The 15,702-nt window shown below is 53.2% G+C and overlaps 7 protein-coding genes across 7 annotated transcripts; 2 read left to right on the forward strand and 5 right to left on the reverse strand.

Annotated features, from left to right (window-relative positions):
* Positions 1 to 1,660: 1,660 nt before the first annotated feature.
* Positions 1,661 to 2,398, reverse strand: DACRYDRAFT_118787 (light chain 3; the record flags this gene model as incomplete). Its single annotated transcript, XM_040770658.1, has 6 exons — positions 2,302 to 2,398; positions 2,207 to 2,253; positions 2,099 to 2,154; positions 1,971 to 2,039; positions 1,779 to 1,915; positions 1,661 to 1,727 (listed from the first exon to the last, which is right to left on the reverse strand). The coding sequence occupies exons 2-6, from the start codon at positions 2,244 to 2,246 to the stop codon at positions 1,661 to 1,663; spliced, it is 369 nt and encodes a 122-aa protein (XP_040625446.1). The 5' UTR covers positions 2,247 to 2,253; positions 2,302 to 2,398.
* Positions 2,399 to 2,536: 138 nt separating this feature from the next.
* Positions 2,537 to 3,545, reverse strand: DACRYDRAFT_24555 (light chain 3). Its single transcript, XM_040773732.1, has 6 exons — positions 3,345 to 3,545; positions 3,260 to 3,299; positions 3,156 to 3,211; positions 3,040 to 3,108; positions 2,843 to 2,979; positions 2,537 to 2,785 (listed from the first exon to the last, which is right to left on the reverse strand). Exons 2-6 carry the CDS (start codon positions 3,291 to 3,293, stop codon positions 2,707 to 2,709), a joined length of 375 nt encoding a protein of 124 aa, XP_040625447.1. The 5' UTR covers positions 3,294 to 3,299; positions 3,345 to 3,545; the 3' UTR covers positions 2,537 to 2,706.
* Positions 3,546 to 3,677: 132 nt separating this feature from the next.
* Positions 3,678 to 5,866, reverse strand: DACRYDRAFT_118789 (uncharacterized protein). Its single transcript, XM_040770659.1, has 4 exons — positions 5,706 to 5,866; positions 5,392 to 5,578; positions 5,141 to 5,342; positions 3,678 to 5,088 (listed from the first exon to the last, which is right to left on the reverse strand). Exons 1-4 carry the CDS (start codon positions 5,826 to 5,828, stop codon positions 3,969 to 3,971), a joined length of 1,632 nt encoding a protein of 543 aa, XP_040625448.1. The 5' UTR covers positions 5,829 to 5,866; the 3' UTR covers positions 3,678 to 3,968.
* A 278-nt stretch (positions 5,867 to 6,144) lies between these two features.
* DACRYDRAFT_83741 (FAD/NADP-binding domain-containing protein) lies at positions 6,145 to 8,151 on the forward strand (the record flags this gene model as incomplete). The annotated part of the gene is made up of 4 exons (XM_040776637.1): positions 6,145 to 6,561; positions 6,621 to 6,858; positions 6,908 to 7,491; positions 7,543 to 8,151. Exons 3-4 carry the CDS (start codon positions 6,976 to 6,978, stop codon positions 8,149 to 8,151), a joined length of 1,125 nt encoding a protein of 374 aa, XP_040625449.1. The 5' UTR covers positions 6,145 to 6,561; positions 6,621 to 6,858; positions 6,908 to 6,975.
* Positions 8,152 to 8,585: 434 nt separating this feature from the next.
* Positions 8,586 to 9,929, forward strand: DACRYDRAFT_71061 (aldolase; the record flags this gene model as incomplete). The annotated part of the gene is made up of 4 exons (XM_040775931.1): positions 8,586 to 8,804; positions 8,871 to 9,180; positions 9,242 to 9,395; positions 9,445 to 9,929. The coding sequence occupies 4 exons, from the start codon at positions 8,586 to 8,588 to the stop codon at positions 9,860 to 9,862; spliced, it is 1,101 nt and encodes a 366-aa protein (XP_040625450.1). The 3' UTR covers positions 9,863 to 9,929.
* Positions 9,930 to 10,214: 285 nt separating this feature from the next.
* Positions 10,215 to 12,747, reverse strand: DACRYDRAFT_24557 (uncharacterized protein). The gene is made up of 6 exons (XM_040773733.1): positions 12,603 to 12,747; positions 12,057 to 12,554; positions 11,511 to 11,998; positions 11,350 to 11,462; positions 11,016 to 11,298; positions 10,215 to 10,965 (listed from the first exon to the last, which is right to left on the reverse strand). Exons 2-6 carry the CDS (start codon positions 12,130 to 12,132, stop codon positions 10,810 to 10,812), a joined length of 1,116 nt encoding a protein of 371 aa, XP_040625451.1. The 5' UTR covers positions 12,133 to 12,554; positions 12,603 to 12,747; the 3' UTR covers positions 10,215 to 10,809.
* Positions 12,748 to 14,268: 1,521 nt separating this feature from the next.
* DACRYDRAFT_24558 (uncharacterized protein) lies at positions 14,269 to 15,566 on the reverse strand. Its single transcript, XM_040773734.1, has 6 exons — positions 15,337 to 15,566; positions 15,090 to 15,285; positions 14,863 to 15,034; positions 14,692 to 14,810; positions 14,616 to 14,642; positions 14,269 to 14,564 (listed from the first exon to the last, which is right to left on the reverse strand). Exons 1-6 carry the CDS (start codon positions 15,457 to 15,459, stop codon positions 14,449 to 14,451), a joined length of 753 nt encoding a protein of 250 aa, XP_040625452.1. The 5' UTR covers positions 15,460 to 15,566; the 3' UTR covers positions 14,269 to 14,448.
* Positions 15,567 to 15,702: the final 136 nt, after the last annotated feature.

Consider the following 15,702-nt stretch of genomic DNA (forward strand, 5'->3'; position numbering starts at 1 on the left):
TACCATAGTTTCGCGGGCCAAGAGGAGTTACGCGGCGTTAATCATGGTCAAACACCTCCCCTGCTCGGCATCATCATCATACCAGGAGTTTTGAGTAGGGAGGGCGGCAGCACCCGGGTGCTGGAGGAACAAGTCGTCCTGAGCCAAACATGGTCAACGATCCTAAGAACGTACAAGATATTTTTGTTATATCGGTGGCCCGGCCGCCACTATCAGAGCCCTCCCTCTTTCTTTTCCCTGGACAAGCTGCGCACCTCGGCAGGGTTGCACCATAATGAGCGGCTTGGCATTCAATCGGAACAATACGACCGTAAATTTTACTGTACCTGACGTTCCAGGAAGAGTAAGAACACAGCTCGTTCCGGAATCTGCGGATCTCCTGGGGACGAAACTTCCCGATTGTCGGAACTCGAGGACCTAATCCCTAATCTCCTCGGCCGGGGTGTGGCAATGATGCGCATGCCATCAACCGGACAATGGCGTGTCTTTGCATGCAGGAAATGAAAAGTGACTGGTTGGCTGGAAATAGCACAAGCATAACAGGGAGATGGGAGCGAGGCTGAGTCGCATTACCAACTTTCTAACCGAACAGGGCTCTCCCACCCGATTCCCTTCTGGGACTGCTCCGACATTGAGCAGTTCTGACAGGAAAAGGAATTCCAGAGTCTAGATCCCACGCCCTCTAGCGCAGCGCAGGCATAGCTCAGCGTACTGGGAAGGCCACGCATGGAACACGACATCCATATCGGTTACTCACTGTCCATAACGTTACAGCAGAGCTTATAACTTCTAGATCTTGAAGTTCGATATGCAAGGCATGTGCAAAACGGTCCGATGGTAAACCAGCTGCGCCGGGATGGTGCTTGAATACGTTGTGCCGGGGAACGCCGTCTCGCGGTCGGCAAGGCGACTTTTTTGACGAGCAGAAGAGATTTGTCGCTGGTGATTTGGCTACAAGCCTTCAGCCCGTTGTGGATATCATCACCTTCCGTTGTACGCCAATATCATGTTGTTCAATGTCTTTCCTGAACGGTCGACGACGTTACGCGAGCTCTGATTACGAGCTCGCCATATGGACGAAAGGCGGCCGATCACGGTAGACATGTGCAAGGCAAAGGCTGGGACCTCGAGGCGTCTAGCGTAGAAGCGGTTGTGTCCCACTCCTCAGGAACGCTGTGCCGGTTCACCAGACGAGGACAGCATGAGTGAGAATGTCGGTCGGGTGGTTGCTGAATGTTGTACGTGAGGGAAGAAGAGAATGTCAAGGTGTAGGATTGTCGCTGTGACATTGGGAAGGCTGTGAGAGGGAAGGGAATGTCATTGTTGGAGTCGGGCAGCAGTGTGACAATGAGGCTTACGCACCCTAAACGCACCTCTCGGGAACGCACAGGGCCGCAGGGACAAAGGGGATGATACGGTCACCTCGCACGCCTGAAGCATCCTCATTCAGACCTGGACAAGCACCTCATGCAAAAGTGAGCGTGGAGTCTGATTGGAAAACCGATTTATTCATAGAACTACATTGGCGTACTCGTTGGAGCGATCGTAAGTTGAGAAGACACGGACATGGGTAACCGGGGTACATTATACCAGCGAGTAACTGAGTGCGAGAGCCAAGAGAGAGGAGATCCCGGCCATTGGAGGCCTACAGTTCCTCATCTCACAACTCCTCGCACCCGAAGGTGTTCTCTCCCGAGTATGTGACGTATAAGAAGTTGTCCTCGTCTCTATCCAACGCTGATCAGTCAGCGATTCCGGCGCCTAACGGGACGACGCACTTGTGCTCCTCGTAAACCGCACTCATAAGCTGCGAAGTTGCCGGGTTCATATCGTTGACGAAGATGAAGATGGCTTTCTCTGGCGCAAGTTTGATCCGTTTACGGATTACGTACACGAACTGCCCGACGGTGAGGTCCTATGCACCGTAGTCAGCATCGCATCCAATTCTAACGAAACAGGTATGGACGCACGGATGGTACCAGATACTTCTTCTTGTCGATCGTAGGGACGTCCGACCTGTCCTCCTTCTCGCAAATCACCTACGAAGAACAAAGCACACGTAAGCGCCTCCTATCCCTTCGCACCAGCATTCACATACCGGAATCCGGTCGGGATACTTCTGCCGAATACGCTCTGCCTCTGCCTTGCGCTTCTCTGGAACGACAGGTCAGCATAAGCTCGATGGTGATGGGAGACGAGGACGTACCGAACGGATGCTCATCCTTGAACTTTGAGGAACGTGGCATTCTCGTCCTACCCTTGATCAGCCAGTGCAACATTCTCTCACATCGGTCTGCTCACTGTTATTCACTATTACACAGTAGACGGGGTGGTTAAGATGGTCGTTTGCTCTTGAGAAGTTGCTTTAGAAAGCGTCGTTGTACGTGTATGCGGGATGGTGGTCACCAGTCAAGCTGCGGAGAATTGCCTCCGTGTTCCCTAAGAGCACTAAGAGGTCGGGATGAGTCGCCCTCGGCCAAGGGACAACGTCAGCTCGCACAGTCCTCGACCGGCACAACCCAAGTGAGCAAGCAGTGGATTAGCATCCCATTAATCGTAAAAGTACAAGGAAGTGGAGTCGTAATGCGATCGTATGCGGAAAAGAGTGGACAGGGATGAAGGATAGACAGACAGCAGGATACATTACACCAGCCATTAAGAGAGCAGCACCAGTCTAGAGAGACTGCAGTCACAGACAGCAAACAATCACAACGGTTCATATCTCATCTCCTCTCCAAACGTGTTCTCCCCCGAGTATGTGACATATAAGAAGCTGTCTTCATCCCTATTGGCGTAAACAGTCAGCTCCACTCCCAAAACAGCTCAAATAAGAGTAACGCACTTGTGCTCCTCGTATATCGCACTCATGAGAGACGCCGTCGGTGGCAGGATCTCATTGACAAAGATGAAGATCGCCTTCTCTGGCTCGAGCTTGATCCGCTTGCGGATCACATACACAAACTGCCCAACTGTGAGGTCCTACCCGACACGAATCAGCACCGCTATCCCACTTCACTTCGTACGGGAACGAGCACGCACAGAGGGCACAAGATACTTCTTCTTATCGATCATAGGTACGTCCGTTCGGTCCTCCCTTTCGCATATGACCTACGGCGAGCGTCAGCGTATCCTCCCTCCCTTCCCGCCTAACGCACAGGGATCCGATCCGGGTATTTCTGCCGGATCCGCTCTGCTTCGGCCTTGCGCCTCTCTAATAAAGTGTGAGTTGACATGTAGGAAGAGGAGAGGGAGGACGGACCAAACGGGTGCTCGTCTTTGAACTTGGAACGCATCCTTATCTTGCCAGCGTCAGCCTGTGTACTCAATTCTCACTCTGCACTCACTCGCTAGTGCACAGTAGAGGGATAAGATGCTGATAGGCTGTTCTGGTAAATAAGGGCTTCAAATGTAGATGTACTCGTTATGAGTAACGGTGACAGTGACAGGCAAGCGCAGTGTACAAGCACGAGATAGCCACCGATTCGTGAGTCGCGCGTCGTACTAACAAGGAAGGGGTCGCCCCTTATTCGTTAACCAGTCAGGGGGTTCGCAGCGGTGTCGTATCTGACAACTCCTGAGTGAGGCACGAGATGTTCGTTAGTGGGATGATCGGTGTCCGACGACGAAGTCACGCTCGCCTGACGACCTCAACAAGCGGGTTCACGCCGGGACACGTGACTGGATTCATTCATTCGAGCATAGGTACACGACACAGTGTATACATGATATCACTAGACAGAGGCATGCAGGGGATGCAGAAAAGGGGAATTCGATGCAAGGAAGGTGGTGGTGGTGGGATTGCATGAGAACGGGATGGGATGGGATGGGATCGTGTAGGAGATGTATGAATGCAAGCCATTAGAAAGAAAACGTACAGCAACGCTGTCCAAGCAACAACAGCGTCATTTTTCAGAGGTCCAACTGACCAGCCAAGTGTCTCCACACACCACAAGAAATGTACAGCACTGTCAATCGCTCTCCATAGCATCTGACGGTATAGGCGGGCCGTCGGCCGCTCGCGTGCACATGCTACTTTCTTGCACAAACTGGGGGGTCGGTGTTGGCGTGGGCGCGATCGAGTTCGTCGGCGTCGGGTCCATCGAATCCCCCATTGTCGGGGTATCGCCATCCATCACCAGCATACCAGAGGGTACGAACCCCGTCTCCATTTCCACAAAAGGGAGGTTGGACCGCGTGTCCACCTCGGGCATCTCCACCGGCGGGGTGATCAACGGCCTCCCACTCCCCTCGCCTTCGGCCATGGAGCGCATGCCCTCTGACCTCCTACGCTTCGTCGGGCTCCTTCCGTCTGCATCTCGACCATTTTCTTGCATGTACGTGTGCGTGTGCGTGTGGGCGTGAGGGTGCGTCGGGGTACGGGGCTGGATGGGGGAATCTTCGTCCCCTCCATCTCGGTAGAGGAGGAATGTCTCCCCGTGTTTATCCTCTCCTCCCAGCCCTCCTACTGGTGCTGGAACAGCATGACCCTGATTCTCCAGCTCGAGCGCTCCCGGTCCTCCCTGACCATGTGGTAAAGCAAATGAGAACTGGCCCATCCCGTTCGTTGTAAGCGGGACAGACGTAGACAGCCCCAGGTCCAAAGCCCTCGACTTTGCAGGAGGAGTAAGCGTCGGTGTCCCTGGCTGGGCAGCAATAGATGCGTTTCCTTCTGATGAAGGCGAGGAGGAGTCCGCATCGTCCTCCGGGTCGGTAGTCATGAGCGGTTCGTCCGCTACACGGGTATGGTTTAGCGTATGCCTTGGCTGGCCAGAGTCGTCCATGTTCTGCTCGTCCTCCGCGGACTCCTCGCCGTCTTCGCCCATCCCGAGCCTAGCAAGCTTCTTCACATACACAGGTGTCGGACTCCGCCTCCTCTTCCTGCTCTCCTCCCCCTCCCCCTCTAGGGAGGAAAGCGTCAACCCGGCTATAAGATCCAGTTCTCCCCGCGGTATGATGCCGTACATCTCCAGCCACGCTCTAGGCCTGTGCTTGAACTTGAACGTCACGAGCGGTTCGTCCTGCGCGTCCGGCTCGACGTTTATGATATTTCTGAGCCTAAGCCTGTGACTTATTTCCGTTCTCCCCACTCTGCGCATGCGATCAACTCACGTCACACGAATGACTAGGATAGGGGACCCACCGGATCGTGTGCAGCCCTTGACTGCTCGTAGCGAAATACCGATGTTCCTCGGGCGGGGGCAACTGGCCATACTCTACCTTCACTCGAAAGAACTCGACAGTGATCGTCCCCCTCTCGGACCACATCTCCGTATCCCTCGCTTGGATCCTAGCAGCTCCGTCTTCCTCATCTTCGTCTTCCTCCACTTCTGGGGGGTCGAACTCTAAACAAAGGGGTTAGTGACCCGTGCATAGGAGGAGGGAGAAGAGCACCTTCAATAGGCACCACTCCCTGAGCGAACTCGAACGGTCTTTTCTCTCTCGAGTTGAGACGGTTCCCAGATAAACAGCAGTGGTGCATCTTATCTGCTATCCGTTTGTCGAGGAGGACTCCGTCCGCGAACAGCCGGATGCGGAGCGTATCCTGCCCCTTCCCAAGGTTGCAGTTCACGCCGAACCTCTGGTGATCGTCAGCCGAGTTCAGAGACGCGTAGGCACAGGAGTAGGTGACTCATAGGAGTAGGAAGGAGTCATAAGCGCGGGTAGAGATAGATGTATGTGGGAAGATAGTGAAGAGAAGGACGTACCTGGCCTTCGTTTGACGCCACCCAGCATGTAGCCATCCTCCCCTCATGAGATACCTGTACTTGGTACTCCTCCAGACGGGACTCGTTAGAGGTGATGATGGCGGAGTAGCTGCCGAGTCTCATTGCGGTGGTAGTGGTTGGGTTGACGCCAGTGTTGCGGTGTGGTTGGACGTGACTGTGTAGAACTACGAGATGGTGGTGGTAAGAGGTCAAGATGGGAGTTTGCCAATGTTAGATCAGATAAAGGTCTAACTACTTGTTCGAAGAGAGTAAGTGAGAGGTCAGCAAGGGGCCGCTGAGGAACAGTCGCGTGAACATTGAACGCACAGCCACGTCCATCATACTCAAAGAGTAAGTCTATCTCATAAGTATTTATTCCACACTTTACTGGACATTTGCAACTGAGTTAGAGGATGGGGGATGTGCGGGTGTATGTTGATGTTATCGAGTTATGGCAGGTGAATATCTCATCGAATCATGCATCTGACGTCAAGTCACCCTCCTACCTCCAAGCACTGTACGACAATTATGGCACTCATGGTCAACTCTGGTTAATCCATCCCTTAACAATAATACACTGCCCTCCAATCAAACAAACACAGATCAGGCCAGATCATGATGGTTTTGTCCCTGGCTCGTGCGCAGCAAGTACCGTTAACGGCGACGCTCCTCCGGACATGTCTCCGGCCAAGCATCGACCGAATTTTGCACCAACTCGAACTTGAATAGCCTGTTATTCTGGCTCTAACTTGACATGGTTCTCGAGAATGTACTGTCTAACTGTGGGGAACCCATGCTTGTAGACGATGTGGATCCTGAGCTCTGGATTGTCTGGAAATTCCTGGATGGCGCGTAGGTAAGCCAAGTCTATCTGCAAATGCATTATTCACGACTGCGTAATACTCTTCTTCCCAGAACTGCCTACCTTTGTAAACGTTATCGGTGAAAGGGACGACCCTGCACGTCCCAGTGCAATCCCCTCATCTCGCACTTAGACGACCTTGGACTGTACTCAAGGCATTCATCCACGACGCCCTCCACATGCACCCCTCTTACACATGCTGCTTACGTCCCCTTGCCAAGTCTTTTACAAAGGGTTGATAATCCGGGATCAATTACATGTCATCATGGATGAGTCAAGAATTCAACCGCAGTAAGTGGAACACAATTTCCGAATCATAAATTACTGACGCCTTCCAAAGATAATTGATCACGTCGAAATGGTATATAATCGCACACAGTGTCTGCTCTGCAACCCCCAGCAAGAACAATGTCGAACGACTCCTCCAATCCCAATATCGTCATCCTCGGCGCAGGCGGCTCAGGCAGCAGAGTCGCACACCACCTCTCCCAATCCTCTCCAAAGAAATACAACATCATCCTCGTCGATCAGCGAGGGTACTATATCCACTGGCCAGCGATGATCAGGATGGTCGTCGCTGCTGACCACCACATCGCGGAGAATGCCCTCATCCCGCTGGATAAGAACTGGGTCGACGGGAATGGGAAGCTCGTCGTGGGGAAAGTCGAGTCTATCCTCCCTGCAAAAGGGAGTACAGGAGGAGAAGTAGTGCTCCAGTCTGGAGAACGCATCCCGTACGCCATCCTAGTGCTCGCTACTGGAAGCACCTTCGAAGGACCCCTCGCTCTCCCGGATACGAAACCCGAAACAGTGCAGTGGGCGCAAGACTGGCATAAGCGAATCGACGCTGCTCGGAGCATCGTACTCGTCGGCGGGGGCGCAGTAGGGGCAGAGATGGCAGGAGAGATAAAGGATATTTGGCCTGTGCGCGCCTACTCTCTTCTTGGGCTGTGAGCATCGCTAATCCCTGCGTAGGAAAAGAAAGTCACCTTAGTGCACGGAGACCGGGCGCTGCTTAACGACACCTATCCGGAGAAGTTCCGCCAGTGTGTAGCTCAAGGCCTTTCCTCGCGAGGCGTAGAGTTCCTCTTCTCGGACTACGTCGACACCCTTCCTGCGCCTGGGGAGAGCGTCACCACCCGCAACGGGAAGATCCTGCAAGCCGACCTCGTTATCCCCACCCGCGGAGGGAAGCCCAACACCGACCTCATACGCGCCGCATTCCCCAACACAGTGGACGCCCAAGGCCGCGTCACTGTCCTCCCTACACTGCAGATTCCCGGTCACCCAACAGTCTTCGCAGCAGGGGATATCACCTCCCTTCCCGAGCAGAAGCAAGTAGCGAAATACCCGTCGCACGCGTCGCTCATCTCCTCCAACATCCTCGCCCTCACTGCTGGCCAGGCCCCGGAAAAGAAATACAAGCCTCAGATTGAGATGATCTTGATCACGAATGGGAAAACGGGGGGATCGGCCTACGTGGGCCTGCTTTGGGGCTTGATGTTGGGCGATTGGTTTGCGAGAACAATGAAGAGCAAGGAACTGTTGGTGGGGATGGCGAGGAAGGCTTTGGGGTATTCGTAGGTGAGGGGAGTTGGGCGTGATGGGATGGAAAGTGTTGCGATTGTAATGCGTATATGATTGCTTAATAACCGGTTTGTTCCTTGTTTCTCCTGGGAGCTGCGGTAGCAATCCGCCGGTGATACGCTCAGGCGCACACGTTCGTGCTCTTGTTCACGCCCGCTCAACAGTCACCATATCTGAAAAGTCAAACAAAGCAACCAAGAAATCCGCCTATTAATAAATCCTTTACACTCGGGAGCCGACCTAAGCGCTCGGGCCGATCTCCGTTACATTGTGCCGAGAGATGTCCGACGTTGTAGGGGATCACGAGTCTCCTCCTTTGCTTGTCCACCGCCCTCCAGCATGCCAGTGCACCCTACAGCAGCACCTGGGGATCATGTACCCCTTCTCCCTTCTCTCCTCATCCATCACCTGAATCGAGTTGAGAAGACACCATGGCCACCCTGTTAGACGCCCTCGAAGCCCACCTGAACGTCGACGTCGATTCCCTCTCTCCCACAATCTCCACTTCGATCCCGTTCAAGCCGCATGACCAGACGTCGAACCAGCTCTGGGCGCTGGACGAGATGACCAAGCCTGAGAACAGGGAGTTGGTCGAGGGCGCTGTGAGGGAGTATTGGGTGCGGGGGTGGGAGAAAGTGTGTGATCGGATCGTACGTCTTCATTAATTCGGTCATTTCCTGCTGGACTGATTGAATATTGTTCCGCATTCGCTGTAGTGCGCTCTGCTCTGCGCACGCAACATACCTAACATCACCGGCCGCGTGTTGCTCCAAGTCTCCTGCCGGTTCGCATACGACAAAGACGAAGTCATCTCCCACGCCTGGTCCTACGTCGACGAACTGGAAAAAGTCGGGATCCCCAAGTCCCGCGTGTGTATCAAGATCCCCTCTACCGGGCCGGCACTGAACGCTGTCTGTCCGTTGAGGGAGAGTGGGATCGAGACGCTTGGGACGGCGTTGTTTGGCTTGCCCCAAGCGATTGCCGCTGCTCAAGCTGGGTGCTTGTCCATCAGTCCGTACTTCAACGGTACCCCTCCCCCCCCCCCTTCCGTGTTAGCTCGAACATAGCTGACGCCGTTGGGCGATAGAGCTCCGTGCACACTTTGACAAGTCGCTCTGGCCGGATGTCGCCGATCCCGCGAAGGATCATCCCATGTCGGCTCGGATCGTGCATATAGTACAGACATACACGAAGCTCGCGAAAGAGACGGGCGAGCGGATGCCACTTGTCAAGCTCGCTAGGTGCGACTTCATCCTGATCCGCAGGGGTACGTATCTGACGATAAAGCAGTTTCTTAAGCGCAAAGGAGGCGATGGCAGCTATCGAACTAGGCTGTCATGCCGTCACCCTCCCGGGCCCGGTGCTCGACGCTCTCAAATCCACACCGGCTACCTCTCCCCCACCCTCACGGCCCAAAGACCTCCCCGCATACTCCAACCCGCCCGCTCTACCCCCCCATCTCCAAATGCTCGAAAACACCGACCCGCTCGCTTCTGCCGACTGGGACGGGCGGCTCGCGAGCCCCGACGTGGACTATCTCGTCAACAACGGGGAACTGCTGGACGAGGCTATCCATGCGGATCCGGTGACGAGGGAGAGACTGGGAGATGCTCTCGAGGCGTTTGTCGATGCGGAATTGAAGATGCAAGCGTTTGTGGAAGGAGTGGCACATGAGTTGGGGGTCGAGAAGAAGCCTGTCGATGTGTGAAATGAGCTTGTCAGGATATGGTCGGGCAGAAGATTCAAAATAATGATGGTTGCCTGAGGAGAATGTTGAAGAGAGGGTACAATCATGTTGTGTGATTGTGGAATGAATGGTTACCCAAACAAGTGTTGACAATGATTGCCAGCATGAAGGATTGAAGTTTTTTTGTTCTTCCTCTATCCCTCAACTGGATGATGGAATTTTCTCAGGAAACTTCCATCTTCTAGTTGTGTGCAACAAATGTTGACGTTCTTAGCCATAAGTTTGGGCAACAATTTCGAAAGTCGACAAATGAGTTGGAATACATGCGATCTTGTGGAATTTTCAAAGTATTGTTGGCTCACACAATATTGTGAACAGACAACAGTTCTTATTTTCGCATGACTACATCCCCATTCAGTTTATCGCATAGACAGTCAAAAAGTATGCAAGACTAGAATCTCGCCAAAAATGATACATGAAGAAGAGCAGCGCAATGCACATGTTTTTCCTTCCACAGTTTCTCGCTTTTTACGCCAGCTTGTGCGGCCCCGTCACCGATATCTTCGTTGTGTTGAACGGTAAGAGATGATGTGCATACGCGAGACCGTGGGTCTCGAGCGAATTGTAGATGTGGGCACATGGTTGTGGATGTGGATGTTGGAGGAACATATCGACGATGGGGTCGCTGGAGGGGGGGTGTAAGAGAATGTGCGGCAGTGAGAGTATGCATAGACAAGTCCAGTGTCTGGTTTGCTTTGATAATGCAGTGTGTGGTGCGACGGGGTCTACGGCGAAGAAGTGAGACTGGGAATTGTGCCTGTGCTGCTGGGAGGACAGTTTGAGGGCATCGCAAGAGACAAGGACGGACGAAGACCAAGAAACGAGAGCCAAGATCGAGACCAGAACAGAGAAACGAGAGACGAGGTTGGATGAAAGGAGCGACAGACACATGGTCGTTCTCTACTCGTCTAGACGCGGTTGGAGTACTTCTCAAACTCATCCTCCGAGTCAAGGGCTTGTGCCTTAACAGACTCGTCCACGTCTGAGCGCTCGATGTCGTAAGGTGAGGCACCCACCGTGCCATCACGGTCATGCTGTGTAGTTACAGTGACCTGGATCGGGTCCTGCACGGAAGGTTAACGTCTGAAATCCGAGGTGTTGAACAGCTCCTTACGTTCCTCCTCCTTCCAGCGGACATCGCAAAGCCGCTATCTTCGATAGCACCGGTGCTGCCATTACCAGGCTTGGACAAGCCGTACTTCTTCACCGCAGGGCTAGGTGTCATTTGGAAGCTGCGGCTGCCGGCGAGCTGCTCCATGAGATCGTGCCTGCTGTTGACGTTCACCATGAGGGAGATGTGGTACAAACGGACGCAGACGAAGTTGACGCCATTGGGCCAGCCATTGCGGATGGTACCGAACTGCACTGCGACGATGAAGGCCAGAATAGCCGTTAACCTATTGAAGTGTCAAACCACGTTAGTCACGTGCAAGACAAACGTCGCGTACATGTTAGTCTCGATGGTGATGACAACGAGCTTGTCGATAACGGACTGGGTGCGCTTAAACGCGGTCTTGTTTGTACGGAGCAGGTACACCAGAGCGATAGTAATGACGACATCCTGTTGAAAATGTCAGCTATATGCGCGTGTTCACCACATTCTACATACTGCCGCGGCAGCACCAGCTTGCCAGCACCAGACACCATAGGTGAAGGAGCCGAAAGAGCTCTGCCTGACGAGCCTGAAAGCCATGATGGTGCTCGCGATGGCCCATGCGAGTTGGAAGACGGAAATAAGGATGATGACACCAGCAACGAGCATGCCGACCCATTTGATGGTACGACTGCCGAGAGTGTAGACGCGCCATGCGAAGAAAAGTTGTACTACAGTAGCGAGGATACCGTTGAGGAGGAGATTGATGTTGTAGGACCAGTCCACAAAGTCGAGGCCGACGAGGTTTCCCCAGTGGGTGACGAACCAGAAGTAGACACACTTGGGTAAGAGGGCCGAGTGCAGGAAGTTGAGAAAGGCTGCGCCGTAGACGAGGGTCTGCATCTGCCAGCTGTCCTTGCTGAAGTTCTTGTAATAAAACCAGGTTTGATAGACCGACACGCCCGTGAGCGTTTGCGCGATCATGGTGCCGATGAGGACCGCGCCTGTCAGGGGTAAGTATATGCGCCTCCTATTGTGCTCTGTGAGGCATAGAGTACGTACCGAGCGAGTCAGTGAGATCCACCTGGGTAGGGGATGGGACATAGGCGGGAAGGTCGGGGAGAGCTGCGAGAGACATTGTGGTTGAGGGTACGCGGGGGAACGACGGCTAGTGGGGAGCAAGTGGATGTGGGAAGCGGGGACGAAGGAGGGGGAGTGAGTGGTGTGGTGGTCAAGAGAGTGATGACTTGGGAAAAGGAGAGGAGTGGACGGATCGTCGATGTGAACGGGGTATTTGTGGGTGCGGGTGAGACAGAAGGAAGGTTATCCCGATCTCATTCGACTCTCTTGCGGCGTTGAGCGAAAGATATGTGATGAAAGGAAAGAGGAACGTGACCAAGAGAAGCTTTCCTAATCTCCCGAAAAGCCACATTCCAGCCCCAACTGCAAGTCCATTTCCTTGTTGGGATAATTGTCTCACCCACGGATGCAAGTACAGCAACTTCACCCGCTGCCTTCTTGCATCCATGGACCAAAGAAGGCACGGGGGCTTCTAACCTCCTGGCCCCCCTTTTCAGCATTTCACCTCGGCAGAAACGCCATCCTCACCTCGGTCCTCATACGATCCTTGTTACCATGTAATTGCTGTACGCATCACCTGCCTTAGCGCAGTCTAGCCTCGCCCGCCTCCGCCTATTAGCTGGATAAAATGGGCCATTTCCGCCGCTTTTCACGCTAGAAACGACCCCACGTAAAGCTAAGGGTGGTCTCCCTCGGCGTTTCTGATAGCAACAAGTTCACGTCGTGCCCCCAAAATTCAGGACTATTGTCCATGCAGACGACATCCGGCAGAATCAAAGCATTGTCAGGCGGCACCTGAATATTGGAAAGTGTCTCTGGACGACGCTCCCGATTCGGTACAGATAGTCTTCGTGAGATAGGACACAGTGAGAACTTGTTGATGTCCATGCGGACTTCATCGACCGTCAGCACAGGTTTGCGTAACAAGTGAGAAGGTGCAAGGTTCTGGGGACCCCGGACAGAGTTCTCATTAGGCGCGGAACGGGCCCTGGCCATACAGCCTCGGCACCCGTCAAGTCACGCTGTCACGCTGTTCCTTACATCACCATGCAAAGCTCCGCCCGTTTTCGGAGGCTGAATGTGCGCTTATGGAAATAGACTTGTATATTCGGAGAGCTTCTTTCTCAATTTACTTTGTAGACCCTTCAGATATAAAGACGGACATAGGGAGGTTATTAAGAGGTTATTCTCAGCGTTACTTACATCTCGCCGTATTTCTAATCTTACTCACTGTAGTTACTCAAAAACAGTTGCTCGAATCAGCGCGTTCTTTGAAGAAGCCTCGGTTATTCTCGGTTCTCACAGTCCCTATCCGGCCTCCTCGGCGACAGCTTCTCCTGACCCATGTAAGAGTATTTCAGAGACGCACGCAACAAGTCAGCGTCAACATATTTTATCTTCTCAGTCCCTCTCTCTGTTTGAAAACCATACAATTCTGATACAGGTCGAGTCGCAAAAGGCGATGAAAGTGCCCACGCGTCCGAGTCGGGCATGTGTGGACTCCGATCAGAACCTCACCTATCTTGAGAAGGAATCACGCGGGCCTCCGATCGTGCCTGGGTTCCGTATATTCCGAGTTGCTATGGATGTGGAGAAGAGAAGTACAGTTGTGGGGAGATGTTGTGGAAATGATCATGGCGATATTGTTACAACGGTTTCCAGTTGTATATTGAAGTTTCGCATTCTAGCGAGTAGAGAGGGTGAACGTGCGCAGAGATATTTGTGGCACGAGGCGAGTGATGAGAGGTCCGTTCCAGAGACTCGGCCCCTGCGAGTGAGACGTAAATGGTTCGATTACATTTAGTGCCCGGCCTGGCACACGCCGCCTGCGCTCATCGGTAACCCAGCTCACCGGGACACCTGCAACGCTCTTGTCCCGGCGCACCTCGTGCTGTACCCTGAATTCTCGACCCTTCGTGTGAAGAGCAGTCCATCTGCTTCTCAAAAAGCGCCCTTTAACCGACGGAAGCGCTCGGAGCCCGATCTGTAATTTGACATGGCAATCAGAGGTTCCCTTGCACAGGGTGCCATTTCCGGGGTTTATATTGCGGAACGGAGATAGACCCGGATTTTGAGGTGTTACGCCGACGCCTCTCTGCTTGATCGCTGGCGGTGCGCCTGTCGATGCTGGAAATTCTATGCTCTCACTGCGCCACAACCCTGGGTTCCGCTCAATCGCTCGCAATCGGTGGGTGGGAATGCAGAAAAAATGCATTGTATCAAGGTCGACAAAACTATTTTGAATTTGACAGTTGGGAATCCCAAGCTTGTGGTATCCAGAAGAAGAACAATGGGGAAAATTGAAATGAGCCAGAAAGATCGATGAGATATGCCATACAGAATTGGATGAGATACAGTTCCAAGCCGCCGCAATTCAGGACGTTACTCGCGATCGGTGGTGGAGTGTCATTCTCTTCATATCGGTTACATAGTCGGCCTCGCCTGAGAGATTGAAAGAGTTGAAGTCGAGGTCGCTGACGATGTCTCGTGCTAAAGCGTAGGTCAGCGACCGTGCTGTAGTGTCAGGATATCAATACTTACGCGCAAAACCATATGCCTGTAACCACTCTATGACAGGAATCAGCGCTGGAGGGGTGTAGCATTGAGAGGCTCTTACCTTGTGGACGATGCTTAAAGTGGAATGTAGCGCAGGGACGGTCGCCATCTTCTCCCCATGCCCAAGATACAGTTTTCCTTGATGATTTCTTCGTCGGTGAGTGACCCTTCTCTCCGACTCTGCGGTGTTGATCAGAGGATGAAGGAAGAACTAGCCAGACATGTGACTCACAGAACAGTCTTAAGGCGCTCCTGCGCAGGCATTTGCGAGCTCGGTTCGTGATCCTTCAGTGGCTGGAGATAGAGAACGTCCACGCGTGTCATCCGCAATGTAATGACGCCTCTCTTCCTCCATGTTTGAATATCATCAAGTTCCTCCACAGCCATTTCATCTTCGTCAAAATCTGATTTTTACGTGAGCAGTCATGGAGGAGTCATGCGTGTTAGGATACGACTCACCCTCAGTTGGTTTCACCGCCGGTTTGAACAGATATGGCAAAACGTTCCAGCTGTTAGTCCTGAGGCCATTCATAACGGTTTCATTGGTATCAACGGCAATCCTGGTATCAAGCATTTCCCCATCGGCATAGAGCTCCATGCGAATCCCGTCGGTCTCGTGCACCATGCCCCCAAAAGCACATTCCACTCTAAACGCCTGTATCACTTGGGTTGGCAAGGAGCGCGTATGTTGATGTAAGACACGCACAGAGCCTTCATCGCTTGGAATCCAGCAAACCGCCTCATTGCTTGCCTCATCCACCTCGACACCGTACTCCGGCAGGGCGATGTCACTGCTTACCAGGATGCATTGATACGGTCCAAGTTGCATCTTCCGCTGCCAAAGCCTCCGCAGTTGCTGATCTATACTAGGTGGTGCAAAAGACTCAAGAGTGGAAGGCGGCAGAGAACATGACCTCAGTGGCGAGTGACGAAGAGCGCTAACACGGTGGCGAGGTGTGGGCAAAGGCGCGTGTCTTCTCGTAACCTCATGGCCAGTGAGGGAGTAAGCCTGGCTTCCGCGGAAACAAATGAGCCTTTTCCGGTTCGTCTCTTGATCCTCATTTCAAACAAG

Source organism: Dacryopinax primogenitus (assembly GCF_000292625.1).
Source record: "Dacryopinax primogenitus strain DJM-731 SS1 chromosome Unknown DACRYscaffold_19, whole genome shotgun sequence".
In the NCBI taxonomy this organism is placed as follows: domain Eukaryota; kingdom Fungi; phylum Basidiomycota; class Dacrymycetes; order Dacrymycetales; family Dacrymycetaceae; genus Dacryopinax; species Dacryopinax primogenitus.

Bases quoted from the DNA above. Each gene is read 5' to 3' on its own strand.
- DACRYDRAFT_24555 (XM_040773732.1), bottom strand. From the start codon at position 3,293: ATGCGTTCCAAGTTCAAAGACGAGCACCCGTTTG. The intron at 2,980-3,039 runs GTGCGTGCTCGT...CGTGTCGGGTAG, and splicing joins AGAAGTATCTTGTGCCCTCT to GACCTCACAGTTGGGCAGTT. The intron at 2,786-2,842 runs GTGCGTTACTCT...TTACGCCAATAG, and splicing joins GCGATATACGAGGAGCACAA to GGATGAAGACAGCTTCTTAT.
- DACRYDRAFT_118789 (XM_040770659.1), bottom strand. From the start codon at position 5,828: ATGAGACTCGGCAGCTACTCCGCCATCATCACCTCTAACGAGTCCCGT. The intron at 5,579-5,705 runs GTACGTCCTTCT...GACGATCACCAG, and splicing joins TGGCGTCAAACGAAGGCCAG to AGGTTCGGCGTGAACTGCAA. The intron at 5,089-5,140 runs GTGGGTCCCCTA...TCGCATGCGCAG, and splicing joins CAAGGGCTGCACACGATCCG to AGTGGGGAGAACGGAAATAA.
- DACRYDRAFT_24557 (XM_040773733.1), bottom strand. From the start codon at position 12,132: ATGTCTCTCGCAGCTCTCCCCGACCTTCCCGCCTATGTCCCATCCCCT. The intron at 11,463-11,510 runs GTATGTAGAATG...CATTTTCAACAG, and splicing joins AAGCTGGTGCTGCCGCGGCA to GATGTCGTCATTACTATCGC. The intron at 11,299-11,349 runs GTACGCGACGTT...ACACTTCAATAG, and splicing joins ATCACCATCGAGACTAACAT to GTTAACGGCTATTCTGGCCT.
- DACRYDRAFT_24558 (XM_040773734.1), bottom strand. From the start codon at position 15,459: ATGCAACTTGGACCGTATCAATGCATCCTGGTAAGCAGTGACATCGCC. The intron at 15,286-15,336 runs GTGCGTGTCTTA...CAAGTGATACAG, and splicing joins TTCCAAGCGATGAAGGCTCT to GCGTTTAGAGTGGAATGTGC. The intron at 14,565-14,615 runs GTAAGTATTGAT...CCTACGCTTTAG, and splicing joins ACAGGCATATGGTTTTGCGC to CACGAGACATCGTCAGCGAC.